The following is a 20,687-nucleotide window of genomic DNA, read 5'->3' on the forward strand; positions in this document are numbered from 1 at the left end:
GGGAGTGGCTTAATGTCTTGAGAGACTATCTTGAAGTTTTAATGTGCCGTGCCAGTAGGGAACACAACAAAGGAGCATTTCTCAAACTGCAGCAAGATATTAATGGATTTACTCAAGGGAAAAAGTTCTCCCATCAGATAAGTTTGTCAAATCTTGAATATTCTGTCTCTCTCCCTGGAAACTGGCAATAGTCATTAGCATATTAAAGATTTCCAGAAGCCCTGCAATGAAGACATGTTTTATATCACTTTTTCCTCTCCCACATTCCCTTGACCCATGGCACTCTTCTTCCCCCACCTCAAATACTTATTTAGGTCTTTCACTTTGAAAAAAAAGTAGTTCATCCTTAAATCAAAAGCTTATTCTCTTTCCTTCACAGGCTCAGAGGCAGATCTTGGACTCTAAGCACGCCAACCATGTCCACGTGCAAAGGCCTTCTGAGACAGGATCTGCCTGTGTGTCTCTAGTTGTAGTTGACACACTAACTACAGCATCAAACTAACACTTCTCACAAAATGCAAAGTGAAGAGTCTGAAACATCTGCATACCAGGTGTTCAATCCCATGCCACAAGAACAAAGAGAGAGCTTGACAGCTGACTCCGTAGACAATCAATGCCCAGAATTTGGTTATTGGTACCTTCTACTTTCATTTGGCATCTGACTGCCACACTGCCTATTTCTATGGTGTTTTAAGGAAACATGGCCAGGGCACCCCATTCAATATCTCATTTCTACTCTTGTCTCTTAGATCATTTTTCCCATTTTTATGCACTGATCCAGTTATGATGTGGGAAAGGAAGCCAGCAGGAGGCAAATGAATGAGAGGTTGGTAGCTTAGAAGGACTTAATCGTACTAGCCCTAATAAAAGCTTGAGAGGAAGGAGATCAAATGGACTCACCATTCACAACCACAGAGACCATGTGGCTCTGCCTTTCTTTGGAAATAGGATTGGTAAGGATGATGGTGTAATTTCCTGTGTCTTTTTCACTTGCTTCCATAATTGTCAGTACATGGCCCACTTTGATCGTGTAATTGGACTCAATGGGTCTTCCATTTTTATACCTAGGGGAGGAAATCCAAGGAATCAATGCAATGCAAAAGTTGTGCTCTCATGTGAAACAATGCTTTGCCTTTGCTTCCCATAATTACCATTTGATTTCAGGGGTTGGGTAACCCAGGTACTTCACAGGGATTCTGACACGGTCTCCCACTATGGCTTCCACCAAAGATTCCATACCACTACCAAAAGCAACGAAAGGTTTCGCTAGAAGAAAATAAAATAAAAGCAATGATGCTTGTAAATGTCACCTTACAGTAAATGGCTTTTTGGTTTTGTTTCTTGTTTCTAGTATCGTCTTCTCCTAGAGGTCACATCGTCACTTTTCTCTTGGTTTTGCATTGTCATTCCTCTTTCCTAAGTGTCCTCGCACAGGCTAGGGAACCTCTTCTGTGCAGCTTTCTCTAAGTCACCAATGATCACAGAGACTCTTCAGCACCCACAAGGCTCTCCACAAGTTATTGTGCCCAGCACTCAGTTGTCAGAACCCTTTATTTGTCTCTATGCTATTCTAGCTTTAGGCTTAAAATACCAGTTCCCTCACCTCCTCAGTGTCTCTTGCCCTGACTTCTTTGGGTTTCAGGTTTGTGTCTTAAATATTCCAATTGGGATGTGTAATGGGCATCTTTAAATGGACATATTCAATACTGTTTCCCAAATCCTCGTCTTTCCTCTGTCTTCTCTCAACAGTTGATGCTAATCACCTTCTACTCTTGATCATCTTCTACTCCTTTTCTTCTTATACCCCTCAGAATGTCGTGCTGATTACACCTTCAAAGAAGATCCAGAATCAGATCACTTCTTAATACCTCCACTTTGACTCTCCTGGAAGCAATTAGCCTCTTGACTGGTCTCCCTCCTGCCCTGACTTCTTTAAAGTATTCCCTAGAAAGTACTGAGTAATTCTAAAACATCATAAGCCAGAGCCTGCCTGTCTCTTATGCATTCTCATCAATGAAACCTAAAATCCTTACTAAAGCTGATAAAAAGAGATCTATAGATCTATACAAATTACTGCAACTGAGACATTTCTATGGATACAACGGAGAAAGTGAATCATTAGGTGATTTATATGAATGAACCCCTCAGAAAGTGGTTGAATCTGAATTGCCCCAAGTTGCAAAGTTTGTACTTATTCAAGCATGCTTTTCAGCATTACAGTACAATGAAATGTTCAAACCACCCGAGAGAGGAACACTGTACTTGGTATAGTAACAATTAAAATTTCAGCAACAACTTAAGATAATATTTAGTGTTGAGGAAAGTATATAATTTTAGTTTAAAGTTGGGATTTTTTATTTTTTTTTATTTCATTTTATTTGTGAACATACTGTACAGAGGGGTTACAATTAAAGTTGGGATTTTTTAAACCTAAGCTCCTGACCCTAAAGCTTATGTTCTTGACTTTTAGGTCATGTGTCTTTTCTCAAAAGCATCTTCTAAATGAGTAAGATGGCCTAAATTTGTCATCTCACTTGTCCAGGCACAGAATGATTTCCAAAGAGGCAGACGTAACTTACCATAGACTCGGACAAATGTGCTGTTCTTCTTGGTCATTAGTCCACTGGATGCTGTACAGTTGTACCACCCTTGGTCACTCCGGGATACACTATCTATCGTCAAGGTGCTCAAAAATTTCTTCATCACAGTGCCAGGTGGTGGTTTTAGGTCGCGATTTACAATTCTCCTATGCTGATGCTGATGCTTAAAAGAAAAAGGCACTAAATTGAACTTCCCAAGCCAACACCACTTTATCCAATAACTTCCAGATAAATAAAATCCTGTCTCTTGATGAACACTAATTAATGTTAGTAGCAGGGACTTTTAACATTCTGTAAGCAACAAGTCTATTTGCATTCAGGATACATAAATGAAAGCAAGTGAATTAGGATTTTTTTAAATTTTTGATGAGAATCAGATAGATATGGTCTGTGAAAACACAGCACTATGACCACTTTTTCAGGAGATGTGTACCTTGAGCCTCCTTTTAAAAAGAAAATTCCTTATAGGGAAAATATTGTAGATCAAGGGCTGTTGAAAACAGAGAAGTAACACAATATGGAAAGATGTAACCATCTAGAGAAAACCGATATTCACAGTGTGGTGGCAGAGCTACTAGCACTGAATCTTTTTTTCTAGATTGCTGCTTATAGTCTACAAACTTCCTAAAGCCTGTGTGTGTGTGTGTGTGTGTGTGTGTGTGTGTGTGTGTGTGTGTGTGTGTGTGCGAATGACTTTATATTTTATCAAGTCAAGAGGATTCTTAAGCAAATTTTATTGGGATTTACTTTCAAAGAATTTAGAGGTCTGGCCTTGAATTGCTAGTGTTACCTTTGAAGAAGGATACTCCCAGTTGAAGTCAAGCCCTACATTTAGCTCTGTTCTGGCTGTACAATTCAAGACAAGCTTCTCTCCAACAGACAGTTCAATTCCATGAGGAGGACTCAGAACCACATCATAAATCCTGTATCCTGGAGAAAGCAAATAGAAAAAGAAATAAATGGAAACAGAAAAGAAACCTATGAATTAGCACAATTGTTTTTTAAGCAATACAAAATGTGTTATCATTTGCTCCTCAGGGCCTCAACAATACTTGGTAGCTTTCAGGAGGGAAAAAAGTCTACCAAGAGTTTGGCATTTTTATCACTACCTTCAGGGTTCTCAAAGATGTTGTAGCCCAGTGGGTAGAAAAGTCTGGGCCAATGGGGTCAGTTTTACTAAACTGCTTAACTTTCCAGAAAATAGTTCCAATTCAAAGAGCTGAAACCAGGCAATGCTATATTAATTTTTTCATAAAATGGACACATAGGATAATATTCTTTTCCATCCTTGGTCTCAGCAAGGAAAGAGAAAAAACTCCATTGTGCATCTATTTACTTGGTAAAAAAAAATAGATGCAATTAATTGTCCTGCCCCATATCCTGAGTTAATATATTTTTAATATCCTTCTTTCACCCTACACCTCAATCTCCAGATCTCCATGTAGAAAGCCACTCTGTCCTGTCTGGTATTAACAATATAGGAAGGAAATATCTTCTTACCTACAACCACAACGATGTACATAATAGACTGATAACTTTCATCATTAATTTTTGCTTCACAGAAGACCATGCCAGCATAGCTGATCATGTAACTGGGAATAGTAAAGCCAGTCTCACTGTCCCAGGAAATTCGATTTCCATCAGGAATGAATCTCTTTTCTGGGTACCTCTGGATAACAAAAGAAACATCATGATAGTGATCATTATAGGAGATAGATTATTTTGAACAGTGCAAGCTGGTTTTATGCTCTGTCATTTTAACACTTCCTAAAGAATCTTTACAGTCTATAGTGCATATGATATTGGAAACAGGCTACCCATTTTCACAGTCACTCAAAATCATGCAGATTTGAGAGATGATAGAAAAATGAAACTCACCGCACAAAGTGACACATTGAGGTTTGAAACGGACCCACGACATGGAATCACCACAGTTTTGTTTTTGTTTTCAGTGATGTACACTACTCCGTGTTGATCACTGACAGAAGCAATGAATGGTGATCTGTAATCTAGAAGAAAAAAGACTTTCACCAGTGAGTTGCTGACATAAGAGAAAGCCATCTTTCAAGCTCATAAATGCTAAGGAAGTAAGTAATTGAAACTGATGTCTTTCACAGGCAAAAGCATCCACAAATGAGTCTATAGGCATCTATCTGTTCCAATGGTGCACACGTGTGTGCATGTGTGTGTGTCTGTGTGTAAGAGAGAGAGAGAGAGAACAAGTCAGACAGGCAGAGAATATTAAAGACAATTCCCAGAATGAGATGGTCTTCTTTCACAAAGAGCATCAGCAGCAAGATGAATCTATTTTAAGAAGTTTCACATTTTAACAGAATACTATGTTTTTGTCAAAATGAAGAAACATACTTATTTTAAAATTAAAATGAAGTTTATACACTAAGCCAATGAGTTTTGCAATTTTAAAAAATTCATCTTCTCCTTGGACAACTAATGAAAATACTATGAAAACAAATTATGATCTTTAAATGAAAACTAATAATTTCTGAATTCAATTACTCATGAGAATTTATTATATGGCATTTTAAGAGTGTGAAGACTGCAGAGAAGTGGCTTTATAAAAACAATATTCATGACCACATTTAAAGATTATGCCATTATTAATATCTCCAACAACAAATATTTGAAAAGCCACACTACCAAAGACTGAGAAGGAAACTAAAGAGATTTTACTGTCACTCAATCATTATTCTTATAATGTTAGCATGCTGCTGGAAACACACTTAAATCCCCAAAGATAGAAATGGTGTGGTGTGGCATCATGCTAGAAATCTCAGAGATAAAACAAGATAACATTTCATCTGGCTATTCCCCACCTATCTGATGGAGTATTTTCAAAGGTGAAGAAAGAGTTAATTAAACCAAAGGGAAGAAAAGCAGCTAATTCCCTGCAACAGCAAAAGTTTGATTTCCTTCCCAGCTGGAAAGCACGGAAAAGCAGCCAATCTAGCCCACCACATGCCATAGCCATTATCTTCCGAGACCAGAGCCCACTTCCTGGCTCCATCCATTGCTGGAGAGAACAGGGTCAAAAGACTAAGGAAGTTAGGTGGGGATGGGGGCAGCGGGGTAGAGAGGGACATTAAAAGACCTGTCTGCAGGGAATACTACATTTAGTGTTTTCTTTCCCATTGTTAAACTTCATGTCCAAAACCTTGGATAGCTCAGCTTAGAATACTGAGCTGCAACAGGAAGCAGAATTTAATGGTGCATCCAAGGCAACGACAAGAGAAATAAGCAGTGCCAGATATTGTCACTTCTTCATGCTGCCTACCTTTCATCCACATGTTATGGAATATTATATAACTTGCCTACAGAGAGAACCTTTGGAAGCTAAATTAACCCTTTGACATAAGACTAAAGCTATTCAGTAAATCCGTTCTATTTCTATAGCCCTAAAAGGGAAGTAAACAAAAGGAACCCAAACAGCCACCCATGCTCTCAAAATAAAATGTTTACTGTAAGTGGCAAAATGAATTTTCACATGTCTCCAGGTTTCCTGACTGGAGGAGAAGGAAGTAACGAGATATTATGGGAGAGGTTCATCTTGTAGTATTTCCAGGCAGGCTAAAAGCAGGAAATCCTTGCAATCTTCTAAGAAAGCCTCCTCTCCCAAGACTGCCAGATCAAAAGGGGCCAGAAATTCTCTACGATCTGAGCCCTTGTCTCTTTCAAATCCTACGGGGGCAGGGGGGGGGGGGAGAAGGGAAGGAGGAGGGCATGGAATTCTGTCTTGGACTGTGCATACCCTGAGCAAAACTCATCCCCAACCATTGTGCAATTCAAGAGAGACACAGGTTATTGGGATGGTCTACCCCCACTTTTCCACGCACTGGAATGACACCACTGACATGTAAGTAGAGGTATGCCAGCACATCTCCACAACTGATAACATTCCTGTCCCTTAAAACTTGCTTCTGGGAACAACAACAACAAAAAGTAAGTCTTACATCTGGAATGCAAAGTTTCATATAAACAGATAAATAAAATATCTCTAAAAATCCACCCTTTGCTGATAAGAAAAGTCAGATAGCCAAGCAAAATATGAGGCAGCCCATACACGCTTCAAAATTGTACAGGTATAATTATAGGTAATCTCATTCATTAAAACGGGGGCTTTTACTCAGGGTCTGATCCTTGAGGCAAGTGCTCTACCACTTGAGACACACCTCCAGCCTTTAAAACATAGTGTCCGACACTATGCTTAAAAAATAGTGTATGACATTCAAAATATTAAAGAAAGCATAATTCATATTATAAATACTGACTATGTGTAACATTATGTGAATTTTAAGTTGGTCTTTCTGGTGTGAGTTTTAGATTGCAAGCCATACTGGGTCACAAAGACAAGAAATGTCATCTCTCAGGGTCCTTTGGAAATACAGTGTTTGCAAATGAATGAGAAAAAATATTTTTATTAAGTGTAAGTAGGAAAAGGAAAGATTCTATACAAAATACATAAAACAACAACAAAAAAAAACCCTCCAGAGTCCTTGGCTGGTTTCCTATGCATTCTTTCACAAACCTCTCACCCTTTTGCAGATAACATATCTCACCACAGAAACCTCTCTATAATTTACTCTCCCCCCCCCCCCCACATCTTCCTTGATTTCAAAGATTTCAAGGTTGTTGGTGTTGGTGTCGCCCCCGGCCCCCGCCACCCCACCTCAAAGACCAGAAGGTTTTTTGTGAGTCTCCACAGCCAATGAAGGATCGCTGATTTACCACAGAGAAAAGATTAGAGCCCAACTAACTGAGCCATAGACATCCTCCAGGGACAGACGTCCTCCAGAACCATCCATGAGTCATTTCTGAGGAAGCCTGGGGGAGGGGAGGAAGTATTTTGTATATTCCGTTTGGCCAACAGCCCTTGTCTTTGAGCAGCCCTTTTGTTGGGCAGGATTCTTCTTTGTGCCTATTGTGTTTTAGGACTGGTTAAGTGGCCATGGGAAATGCATTCTCTTCTACCACTTACCTTGAACATAGACATACACAACAGAGGCCACGTCGGTGTCTCGGTAGAAGCACTTGTAGGCTCCGGTATCATTTCCGACCACTTTGGGAATGGTGAGTGTCTTACAGAAGATGCTGTCGCTGCACTCGGTCACCTCCACCCTTTCCTCAGAACCACTCTGAGTGTTGGGCCAAAGCCAGTCCAAGTCCCTCTGTCCTCTGAAAAATTAATTCCAGGAAAGTATTCATGTGAAGGACCACACCATAGGGCTGGCTTCTAAGACAACGGAAGGTTTAGTTCTCTAAGTCATGTAAGTGACTCAACAGACAATTTAATCCTGGCAAGTTGTGACAACAGATGACCAAATGCTGTGGGGTCAGCCTCAGAAGTTACTGCTGGAGAGAAAGCCCTGCACTTTCTAAAACTCGCACATTCATTTCTTCAACAAGTACTCATCAAACATCCACTATGGACTGAGCATTGTTTAGAACTAAAGCCACAGCAGTGACCAAATAAGAAGCAATGCCTGAAGCCGAGCATCAGTGGCTTGTGTCTAGTAATCCTAACTACTCAGTAGGCTATGATCTGAGAACTGTGGTTCAAAGCCAGCCCAGGCAGCAAAGTCCATGAGACTCTTATCTCCAATTAACCACCAAAAAGCCAGAAGTAGAGCTGTGGCTCAAGTAGTAGAGTGCCAATACTGAGTTGAAGAAAGAACTAAAGGAAAGCACCCAGATCCTGAGTTCAAGCTTCAGTACCAACACAAACACACACACACACACACACAAAAGCAATGCCTTAAGGTCTAGGAGTGTAGCTCAATGGTAGAGCATTTGCCTCATATTGCTCAAGCCCTGGCTTCTGTCGTCTGCACTGAAATCTCAGTCTAACCACAGAAGTTAATGCAACTTAAAAGGAAGGTTCAAAAGGATGAAAGACGCACAGAGAAGGGGGGAATGTGCTAGAAGGAGGGGATTTGATGGCACCGGTCATCAAGTATATTGAGCAGACTAGTGTTCCTGGCAGAAGGGACAGAAAATGCAAAGGCCCCGGGCAGAGGCACACCTGGGGTATAAGGAGAACAGCAAGGAAGTCAGATTAACTAGAGCAGAGTGAGAGTAAACAGGAGAGTAAGAGATGAGGCTAGGAGAGAGGGGATAGAAAAATGAATTAGTAGAAAGCTCAGGACTCTGTGAGTGACTTCTGAACCTGAGTCCATGGCATTCTGTCATATGCTGTTACAACTTCTCAATAATTGTCTGTTGGTCTTTGTAAAGATCCCATTAAAAAAGATTACTTTTAATGAGCATGGATCTACAAGACCTCAAAGAAGAGAGACAATACCAAGAAAACTGTAATGTTATTGACCCTCCATTCAAAGTGCTCGACATTTTCATGAAGTTATAGCTGATCATTGAAGTCACTTTCAACATGCTCCCTGCCTTGTTCCAAACCTAAGAAATGTTTCTACCAAGTTTCAAAAGGGACTATAGAATCTTTGTGGGTTTTAAGCAGCCTTAGATTCTGAGAATAGGTAAAAGGGAAATCAACTGGGAACTAGCAAGCTAAAAACAAAAATAAAACAAAAACAAAAAAAAAACCAGCACTTCTGGGTTTCTTCCCAAGAGCTGGGGGATGGTGATCTACCCCTAATAAGTGAACCCCCATAAACAGGGACTTTCATAGCACAACCTAAAGTAGATTTTCACTATTCTGCTTACCACTTGGTATTGATTCTTCCAGAATAAAGCAATGGCAGTAAGCAGGCAAGAACCTCTGTGGATCCCAACCCTCATTTGGAGAGACAACATGGTCTTGAGTCAACACCTTCTCTGTTCCTCAGAAACCTCTTGATCTTTCATGAATGACCACTACATTCAACCCCAAACTCTACTGGCTATCCTTGTCCACACCCAATTTTTCATTCTCCTCCTCCTGTTCCTTCTTCTTTTCTTTTCTTTTCTTTCTTTTTTTTTTTTTTTGCTAGTAGTGAGGTTTGAACTCAGGGTCTCATGACTTCACTAATAGCTGGCTCTCTACCACTTGAGGCATGCCTCCACTTCTGACTTTTTGCTGGTAAGTTGGAGATAAAAGTCTCTTGAATATGACTGCCTGAGCTGACTCTGAACTGTGACCCACGGATCTCAGCTAGGATTATAAGTATAAGCCACTAGCCACTAGCAGCTAACAGCCTATTCTTGTAAAATCACAAATCAATAGATGACCTCTTGGGGGCAAGTGAGAAAATAGTCATCTCAGAACATCAAAGTGGAGCCTGGGAGCAAGCCTGTGTAGGCAGGCCATTCACTCAGTAGAACTCCTGGATAAATTGAATTGCTACAACACTCAGAATTTACCATGAAATGAGGTTTTTATGAAGGGCTAAAAGGATGCCCAAAAGCCATTCTAAGTCAAATAAATTGACTTAAATCTTCAACTTTATTAGTATGTCCTCAACTGCATTTATTTCTTGTCCATTGTATGCTAGTGCTATGTGGGTGTGATGTACATGGACATGTAGAAAAATAGTAGAAAAACTAGCAGCAAACTATGACATTATCACATGGGTTCTTAGAAACCTCACTACTTGTGGACAATTACTATCACACTGTTATAATTCTGCCTTATTGGAAATTATTTTCTCTTCAATAAACCATGAATTGTTTAACACAGGAAATGTGAATCTAAAATAAATTCTTACCTGCAAGTAATTTGAAGAGTTGTGTTAGCCATAATAGTAAGGATGTCTTTTTGTATGCTGAGGGAAGGTGGATGAACAGAATCATTAGGCAAACCTAGAAACAAATTAAATAATTTAGAGTTAGACCCAATAGGAAACACCTTCCATAAACAATGCATACTCTAATCTTTAAAAAAAAAAAAAAAGGCCTCTTCAGCAATTCATTGTATAAAACTGAGATTTTACTTTTCCCCATTCCCAGTAAAAGTTCACAAGCTGTGTCATAACAGGAAGAATGGGCAGATGGTCAGAAACCAACACAACAGTTCTGCAATTCATGGTGCTAGGGTGGAGTTCCTGTTTTCCTGCATTGCCAACTTCAAGGTCTTACAAAAGGATATGGGACATTGAAACCAAATGAACCTTCATCTGATGATCTCAGTCCCTTGGGAAAGGATGCACTGACATTTCTTATAAAACATAGGATGTACACATCTGACCAAATGCTGATTAGTGAATACTGCTTAGAGAGAGTTCTATACAGCTCATCTATGTATCCTGAGAGGGGTTAAAGTGACTATGACCTTGTCTCATTGTCCTTTGTCAATTTGTTGGTGTACTTCCTCTGGTAACTGAGCAGCAAAGGTTGAAAAAATGGCTCAGAAGATAATACAATAAAATGGGAGGATGAGCAATAGAATTTGCACATACACACATATTAATACACTTTTCCTCAGAGAGTAGGACTAAAAATAATGTAATGCTAATTAACTACAGTTGAGGAATCTCAACACATTAATTACAGCTCTGAGCTCACACAAGAAACCTGTCTTTACCTAGAGGTTTAAGAAGCAATACCAAAAAGTACCATGGAATACATTCTCTACCATGGATCACATTATAGCAAAATAACTGAGTTCTCTGTCAACTAAAGATGAAGAACTATCAGGTGTTGAAAAAGCGTGAAAGAGAAACTGTCCACTATGATAGACCATTAAGAGAGATCAAGATCTTCAAGATACCAGATTAAAAAGTAATTGACCTACTAGAGTTAGTAATGCATACTATAATCCCAGCACTCAAGAAACTGAAGCAGGACTCTGAGTTCGAGGCCAGCCTAGGCTACAATAGTGAACCTTGTCTCTAGAGGAGAAGAAAGAAATTGATGCTGAACAAGCAACCAAGCTTTCTAACCAACATAAACTAACAACACACAATTCCCTTGACCTAAACTGGTATTGACTTTGTTGGGCAACTAAGTGAACATGAGCAAATACAAGCACACATGAGGCAGTATGGATAAAAAACACAAGCAAATAACCAGAGCAAACAAAGTGCATTGAATCTGTGGCTCCTGAAGAAGCGTTAGCAAATGGACAACTGACCACACATATTCCCACAGGTACAAATAGATGTGCAAAATAGACTGCTGGTATAACTAGATTTCTTAATCAATTATATAGTCTCAAGAACCATGGAAACTAAGAAACTAATTGACATCGGTAGTCACATGTTTCAGCAGTGGTTTTTCAACTTTCTGCTATCTTATGATGCACCTAGACCCACAAACCTACAGCATTTGGGCTCTAGGAGCAGTCTTGAACAGCTACAGGCTTATGTAGACTTGCTCAATTAATTAGCATTAAAGAGGATTATCTGACACAAGTAAACAACAAAGCAAACTGTTCAAAGGCAAGTCTTGCAATAATAAAGGAAAGGAAATGTAAAGAATTCATTTAAATGGATTGCCCTTGGAAGTTGACTGAGAGACTTTAGTTCAGGAATATACTGAAGGAACTAACTTCACATGACTCTTCTAACAATCCAAATAAGATAGAAACTATTAATTGGGTATATTTGCGTGAGGAAAAGAAACAATAGTAAAATGAGTAACTTCAATAAGGTATGTCTACCCTGCCACCAAAGTAAGAACCTCCTTTTTCTTGTACTGCTAGGGATCAAACCCAGGGCCTCCACACACTAGACAAATGTTCCCTCACTGTGCTGCAACTCCAGTCTCTGAAAGATTCTTGGAGTTCTCTCATAAAATATGGTCGCAATCATTTCTCACGCTAGACACCTTCACTATATAAATTTTTTAAGATATGTTCTCCATTCATAGGAAGCCAAGACACCACACGATTCCAGAGACACATTCTACCACACTAATCCATTCAACACGCTTATCAATAATGACTTCAGATATACATCTAAAGAACAACATTGATTTCTTCTCCCTCCATTAAGCTTCATTCATTTGCAGTGACAAGTTTGAGACCTACTCTTCCGAAAGTTCTAAATGAAATGCCCCTAAGAGGTACATATGCTACTACTCAATAAAAGCCCTTTTATGTTCAAATCTTATAACCAACATTAATTAATTTGTGCACTGTTACCCTTCCAGCTCAAAGAGGAGAAGGAAAAACAACAGTGGCTCTGTCTCTAAAATTTGATGGCACCAATTATAGCCCAATCCAATTAAGCAAGTTGCACACTCCAAGAGGGCAAGCTCAACTTCTATTCAGGGCAACCAGATTACCGTTGTGCTGCGCACCATGAAACACCCCAGCTTGTTTAAAAGCAACGCGTTGCTTTGTGGGAGATAGAACAAGCATGTGTTCCGGATTTTCACTCTCTCCCCCAGAAACCAGGAAAGCCCAGTCTTGGCAGGGACAAATGAGTACCCATGATGAGCCAAATCATTATCAAGAAAATACAATAACAGTAGCCAGATAATCACTACCATATATGTCAGCGTCTCTTAGGACATATGATTCCTTGAGAATGAATATGATTGAAGTATATGAAAACAGAACAATAGAACTTGTTGAAATTGCTTTAGAAGTGCAGTGGGAGGAGAGGAGAGGTTGAGCCAGATCCATTCTATGTATGTGTGGAGATGTCATAATGAACCCCCTTCGGTTGTATAAGTTAATTAAATGCTAATTTAAAAATCTTTATAAAATCTTTTTAAAGACATGTGAGTCTTTTCTTTTAATGCAAGCAAAGTGTTAACAGAATTGTTTTACTGGTTCCTCTTTCTCATCCTCCAAAGGTTAGAAATCTAGAAATCGGTCTACAAACTGTAGGTTGGGGGAAGGAGGAAAGAGTGAGGGAGAAGAGGAGGATAGAAGAGAGGAAAGCCATACAGAAACAGAGGGAGGGAGGGAGAGAGAGAGAGAGAGAGAGAGAGAGAGAGAGAGAGAGAGAGAAGAAAAACAGGGGCAACAAGAGCTATGCATCCAAAGCTTGTCTGCAATCTTGAAAGGGACCTGTTAAGTGAACGGGAAAGTGGCGCTAGAAGTAGGCAGCAAGCTCGCAGAAGTTCATGCAGCTTGAATTTCTGACGAAAGCCTCTATCTACCCCGTTGTTTTGATAAAGTGTCAGAGAAATGGAGACAAGTCCCAAAGTTCCCCCTTCTCTGAGAGGAGAGCTGGACAGGGGAAGCATCCCTCCATCTGCCTACCCTTCCAATAGTAAGTGGCGCGAGAATTCCATCTAACAAGAAATGCCAGGCAGCAAGAGCTGCCATCGGGCCACCGGCCTGAGGTTCCCTTCGCGGCTTCCCTTCCCGGGACAGGGCTGGGGTGATGTGCGCAGCCACACAACGTGTCACCGCCTGTTCTCGCCTGCGGGAGCAGCTCGGGCCAGCCAGCCCAGGGCACCTTCCTACTCCCGCCTCCCCAGAGCCCCAGGGTGCCGGGGCTCCGCAGGACACGCTCCAGCCGAGCCTTCAGTGGAACGCCTGAAGCGTGGAAAAGGATCTTGACTAAGAGCCATCTGGGACACCCCCACCCCCACCCCCGATCTCGCTGCCTCAGTTTGCCTAGTTGTTAAATGCAAGTCCCTTCCCACTCTCGGACCGCAGGACTCCAAGTTAGATCCGCTCCCCGCCCGCACCCGGCTCCTCCAGCCTGGTTCCTAGGAAGTGGGCTCTCTTACCCACGGAGGCGACCTGGGTCTCCACGCAGAGCCACAGAGCGACCGCCAGCAGCGCCTGGCTATCCATCTTGCACCTCGCGCTGGGCATGGCCCCCGGACTCTGGGGCGCAGGCTTGACCCGCACAGAAGGAGCGGAGATGGATGGCACCCCACCCCCCAGCCCCCAAGCCCCCGCAGCCCAGAACTGGGGAAGGCGCAGGGAGAAGGCGCCCCGGCCCGCAGGGCTGTCTGCAGACACAGGTAGAAGAGGTTATCCTGGCCGCAGGACCGGATCGAGGCTTGCAGTAGCGCTCGAGTTCAGTGTCCTCACGGACGGAGGAAACGCAGAGGCTCCGCCAGCGCCCGCTCTCCCTCCCCGAGTCCTGGGACTCAGTGCGCGCGGGTGAGGGCTCCCCACCAACTCTAGAGCAGGGGGGCGGGGCCCTGCGGACCGGGGCGGGGCTGCTCTGCGCCCGCCCCGCCCTCATTGGTTGGGCTGCCTGGCCGCTCGGCTTTCCACGCCCACTACACATCCCCACCTGCCCCGTCCCATCCTGGTGCTCCTGACAAGTGTGTTTCTGCTTGGAAAGAAACTGTAGCCCTGAACTGTCTGCAAGCCACTCAAGGTTCAGTGGGTTGCTTGGCCCCGGAGATCTTGGGGAATGTCACCAGGAGTACAATGAGGGACACTGTGCCCTCACCCAGCGCATCAAAGAGCTCAACCCTGTCGGCTGCCCTGCGGGTCCCAGGGATCTCCCAGCAAGGATCCCAGGAGCAAACAGGGAGACGTGAATGTTGGGGCCCAGATGTAGGGGGTCCCAAGCTGTCGGTGACTTGAGCCTCCCTCCCCCCGACCCCAACCTGGGGGATTTGGTTTTCAGGTGCTTTGGAGTAGGCTACAGGAAAACCTCCCTCTGAATGCCTTTAATGAGGAAATCCACTTGTGGTGTTGCCAAGGTTCTTGTTCTTTCCTCGTCTGCTTGGCAGCTTTTGAGTGTTTTTGCAGCTATCTCCTGAATCCTTGGAGGCATTTCAGTTTTCGGACTTCTTCCAGACTCTGGCCCCAAAATGCTACAGCCGTCTCTAGAGAGCGCCAGCGTAGTCCGAATAACGATCATAGGAAGAGAGCTTGCCTACTGCATCTCAGGACAAGGAACCCCCACCCTGACCCACCAGGTCCCTTTTCAGAGCAGAGCTCCAAGCCAAGACACCCACCACCAGCCAAGGATAAAGAGGCCGTCGACCCTCCAGGACTTCACTGGATAGGCAATGAAGCGAAAGCTCCCAAACCCAGGGCCCCCAGGACGCTAGATGACCAAACCTCTCAACGTGCTCTGCGTATGTAGACTTCATCTAGCGCTGTTGAAAAAGAAGCAGATCACTTTTCACCCAAGGTTGGTCCTTCTAATTTACTCTCCACTCTTCCTTACGTCTGGAGAGTGACAGCCAATGTCCCCTAATTTTATGAGTTTTTTACTTCTCAGGTGTATCCAGATGCTGTGTGTGTGTGTGTGTGTGTGTGTGTGTGTGTCCTAGGACCTGAACTAAATCAAAGCCTGGGCGCTGTCCCAAAGGTATGTCTTTTTGGTTTTTTTTTTTTTTTTTTTTTTGCTGAAGGCTAGTGCTCTACCACTTGAGACATAGTTCTATTCTGTTGTGGTTGTTTTTTTTTTTGGGGGGGGGGGAAGCAGAGATTGTGTTTAATTGGAGATAAGCATCTCACAGATTCTCCTGCTCTGGCTTCCAACAGTGATTCTCCAAACTCAGCCTTCTGAGCAGCTAAGATTATAGGCTCATGGGCCACAAGTACCTGCTCCAGATACATTTGTTCTTTATTTTTCAACTTAAAAAATCATTAAGTAATTGTACAAAGGAGTTGACATTCAAAAAAGCAGTTTACCAATACAATGTATTTCAGCCATCATCATCCTCACCCATTCACTTTTTCAAATGACAACCTAAAAGACCATCCTTCTTTTTTTTGTCTAATCCAAACTAGATGCATTGTACATAGTTTAACATATTGCTTTTCTTCCTCCATTTAAAATATTTAATGTGATTTCTCTTTCTCTTACATATGTAGAAGTTGGCTATTACAATATTTTTAATACTCCCTGAAACATAACAAGTGTACACAGTTAAATATTTGAAGTGGGCAGGTCTTCCTTTGCAGAGGCAAGCATTTCTTTTGCTTTTGTTTTCTTCTTTTGTGCAGGTTCTGGAGCTTGAACTCAGGACCTGGATATTGTCCCTGAGCCTTTTCACTCAAGGCTAGGATGCTACTACTTGAGCCACAGCTCCACTTCTGGCTTTTAGGTGGTCAACTGGAAATAAGATTCACAGGGACTTTCCTGCCTAGACTGGCTTCAAAGCCAGTCTGCCTAGACTGGTTTACAGATGTAAACCACATCGTTGGTGCCAGGCTTTTAAAAAATTTATCCCTCATTTGTGGTAGATAGAATGTCCCTATAAATCTACAAGTAAACACACTGCGTGGCATGCAAGTGATTACAGGTGAATTAACTGAAGTATAATACACCCTATGGAGAACTCAAATAGTAAAATTTTTTGTAAAGACTAAGTTAAAGCCCAACAAAATCAGCACTGGGAAATGGGTACATACAAGAGGAGGGATGGGGCTAAAGGTGAGGGATAGAGGAATGAAGAAGGAAGTGGAGGAGAATGCAGTCAAGAATTCATTGTATATACACCAAATTGAGAAAAGGAAGGGAAGGGGTGGGTTGAAAAGGTATGAGAATGTCAAAGGGAATGACACTGATACTGATAAGATGCATGGTATTCATAAACCGCTTTGTTAAATGGCAAATCCTTTGTAAAAGCTACTTAAAGATAATAAAAGAATTTTGAATTGTTATTTATTTACTTGTTTATTTTCAAGGCAAGCATTTCTGTTTATTTTTTACCAAGCAAATCTTATGAACATGCAGATTTGGGTACATTTTCTTCCTCTTTTCACAAATGGGAACATGATATAAATGCTGTTTGAGAGCCTACTCCTTTCATTTTAAAGTACACATTAGATATCATTCCTTTTCAGCACTTTAAGCTTTCAACACTTTCATTCTGTGTGTGTGTGTGAGAGAGAGAGAGAGAAAGACAGAGAGACAGAGAGAGAGAATGAGTACTGGAGCTTGAACTCAAGGCCTGGATGGTGTCCCTGAGCTGTTTCACACAGGCTGGCACTCCAGCACATGAGCCACAGCTCCACTTCTGGCTCTTGCTGGTTAACTGGATGTAAAAGTTTATGGACTTTCCTGCCAGGGCTGTCTTCCAATGGTGATCCTCAGAACTCAGCCTTCTGAATAGCTAGGTTTACTGGCATGAACTCTTGGCTCACCCCATTCTTTTAAAACTCTTTTAAATAATATTCCAAATATGTAGATACAAAAATATTTATCTAGGGCACTCTTATTTCAGGGATAGGAGAGGAAACTTAAACTTTTTCCTGCTTGCAAAGTCAGCAAGTAAACCAAGATTGGTTCTGAAAGTGTTGAATCTGGAGAGGGAGAGAGGTCTTGATTTGGGAAAGGTAATGGCTCTCCATCTCCAGACAAGTCTTCTCTCACAATGTTATTTACAATTCATGACACTTCCTCTCCCATGTCTTCCTTAAGAAGATAGTGTCCCTTCCGAATACAGATCAGAGCCTGCTAGCCTGGCTGATATCCCCTTCAGAAGTCTCAGAGTGAATGATATCTCTTTGATAGCCACAGGACCAGAATTTGGCAGCAAATCCTGCTGAAATAAGCCTTAGAGAAATGCCTTGTGTTTGGGAAAATGGCAAAGTCTGTAAAAAGGAAAACAAGAAAGTTCCATATGTAATTGGCCTCCTATTGTTTGGGAAGTGTTGCAAAAAAGAGACATCTTGGTGAGTGATCCAGTAGTGGAAGGTGGTTGTCCACTAGCAAAGTGTCCCAGTGTGTTCAGTGTCCATGGTTGGTGTGTAGACACATCTGGAGAAATCACAGAGAAGTGGCTAAGAGCAGATTCTGGGAACACACTGCGTGGATTTGATTCCCAGGTCTGTCACTTACAATCTACATGATCATGACCAACTTGCTGGTTGTTTTTTCATGCAGCATGCAGGAGATTATAGAAGTACCTTTTTCATAGAGGTTATTCAAAAGTTATATGAGGTACTCAACACACAGTACTTGGAATAGGACTCAAGCGTTAGTACACATAGGACCCAAGACACACAAAATTCCAAATGCATGCTTAAAAAAAACAATGTGGTGTTAGCTACATCACAAAGCATAGGGCTTTTGCCTGCTGCCAGGTCTGCATTACTGATATGATGCAATCATTCTGCAGTATTTATGAAAACCTACTATGTCCTGGACATTGTACTATATACTGGAGTAACAATGGTTGAACATAAGGACAACCTGAGGTGAAATGAACTGTCATCACAAACAGCTTCGCCTAGAGCAAACTGAATCAGAGTTCTCTGGGGCTTCAGCTATTATTTGGGCTTCTGAACACAGAATGTATATTGGTTTATATCCAAGACACTGCAAACATAGCACTCTGATTCCCAAAGTTGGTTCCATCACCATATGTGTGTATAGATGTATGTATTTGCATAACATAATTGTATAAAATTACATTTTAATTCATTCTTACAATGTACATGGTCATACTTACCCCCCTTATATGCTCTTGTTCCCTCTTCCTTTCCTGCTGGTTCCCTTTCTCCCAAATTTGGACTTCATATCTTAACAAGTAAGTATTCAGATTGTCAAAAGGTTAATGACTGTGGAAGTTGGATGGGGAATACAAAAAGGCTCATTTCACTCTTGCTTTTATTTTCACACATTTGAAGATTTCCATGTTTTAAAAAATTCAGTTTCAGCCATTATAATCAGAGTGATACCCCATCCAGTATAAAGCCATCAATCTCCCCATGGTCAGTATCATGATACACCTAGAACAAAAATTGAAGTAGCCGTAAGCATCATCTTTTCATTTCAGGAATCAGCTTCTTCATCTCTAAATGCGAGTGATAATTCTTCTCAAGCCTACTACTAGAATTATTATGGAACTCAAGTGAGATCATCTTATGACAGTGTTCTACAAACCATAAAACCCTTTACACACACAGTGGCGTTGGTGATAAAGATTTTCTCAGTCATGTTTGCTCTCTGTCCCAGAAGGTATTTCCACGACTTTTAATTAGCTGGCTGATACCCACTGCCCATTCCCACATCTGAAAATTGTTTTCAACATCACGAATATCAACCGCTGGAAATTATTCCCTATCTTTTTGCATATACATATAGAAATACGCATGCAACTATAGAAGCAATAGATACATGATTTTCTATATGTACAATAGAAAATTTTGCACTGAGTATCTAGAAGAACACATCACAAACAAATGCCTCCCTCTGAGAAGTGGTTGAGGCAGAGACAGATGGACAGGAACTTACACCTCTGCTGTGCATATGCCTACAATATTTTTGAAACTAAGAAAGTATCACTTTAATAAATAAACACTATAAACCAAGATCAACTCTCTGTTCTAGTGGCAGCTACATGTGAAAATATTGCCAATTATTAGTTACATATTTGCATAACACTTCCTCATATTTACTGCATTTAATTTGTTTCCCACACTTGTTTGTATTGTAACTTACCAGAGTCTATGACTACCTTATCAGATGTGGGCTCCGTATCATGGCCCATCCTTACTCATAACAATTGTATTAGGGGTGGATAACAAACATGCCTTTTATTTATCATCATCTGCCCTTTTTTTACACACCCATATTTATTTTACTCCCTATGTGACTTATATTTTTAACTTAAAGTGTATTATTACAATCAAGAAAGCTAAGTCTGGGGCTGGGAAGGTGGCTTAGTGATAAGAGTGCTCGCCTTGCATGCATGGGGCCCTGGGTTCGATTCCTCAGCACCACATAAGCAGATAAAGCCGAAAGTGGTACTGTGGCTCAAGTGGTAGAGCGCTAGCCTTGAGCTGAAGATCTGAGGGACAGTGCCCAGGCCCAGCCACGACTGACCAAAAAAAAAATAAAAAAAGCTAAGTCACCTCAAAGTTGGGCCTGCCTTAGATGCTTTCATCAATGTTCAATTTCATTCATGATGTCTCTCATTCTAATAGCTACAAAAAGATTTCCCATTCTCTTTGTGAAGCAGACTACACAGCTCTTCATCGCTTGCTACTTCTAAAGGAAAAGTACCAGTTACTATAAATGTATGTGCCCAAGATCCCTCCTCCAAACTCTCTGACATAGTTTCTTGGAACAAATCACACAAGGATAAGTTAAAGTTATATAAAAGATGCAGAAATTGAATGATTAGCTGAAAATCTTTGCAGCACCAGAGAAAGATGCCAGAAAACAATAGAAGTAGCAACACTTGTTGCACATATAATTTGAGTACAGACTGTTTTGAAGGCCCCTTTATTCTTGGCCTCATTCTCACAGTGAGCACTACTAGCAATCCTTCAAACGAAGAGATTATCTGTTC

At 41.4% G+C, this 20,687-nt stretch overlaps 1 protein-coding gene across 2 annotated transcripts in view; it reads right to left on the bottom strand.

Moving 5' to 3' along the window:
• Nucleotides 1–14,315, bottom strand: part of Kdr (kinase insert domain receptor) — a 45,518-nt gene extending 31,203 nt beyond the window's left edge. For both annotated transcript variants that reach the window (XM_042678072.1, XM_042678071.1), the window contains exons 1-9: nt 14,196–14,315; nt 10,274–10,367; nt 7,594–7,790; nt 4,479–4,609; nt 4,101–4,269; nt 3,391–3,530; nt 2,580–2,763; nt 1,152–1,266; nt 901–1,064 (exon numbers count right to left, since the gene is read on the bottom strand). In XM_042678072.1, coding sequence (XP_042534006.1) covers nt 901–1,064; nt 1,152–1,266; nt 2,580–2,763; nt 3,391–3,530; nt 4,101–4,269; nt 4,479–4,609; nt 7,594–7,790; nt 10,274–10,367; nt 14,196–14,283 — 1,282 coding nt within the window. In that variant the 5' untranslated portion in view covers nt 14,284–14,315. The remainder of the gene's footprint in view (nt 1–900; nt 1,065–1,151; nt 1,267–2,579; nt 2,764–3,390; nt 3,531–4,100; nt 4,270–4,478; nt 4,610–7,593; nt 7,791–10,273; nt 10,368–14,195) is intronic.
• Between the last annotated feature and the right edge of the window lie 6,372 nt (nt 14,316–20,687).

Source organism: Dipodomys spectabilis, unplaced genomic scaffold, assembly GCF_019054845.1.
Source record: "Dipodomys spectabilis isolate Male_0828 unplaced genomic scaffold, ASM1905484v1 ptg000043l, whole genome shotgun sequence".
Taxonomy (NCBI): Eukaryota; Metazoa; Chordata; class Mammalia; order Rodentia; family Heteromyidae; genus Dipodomys; species Dipodomys spectabilis.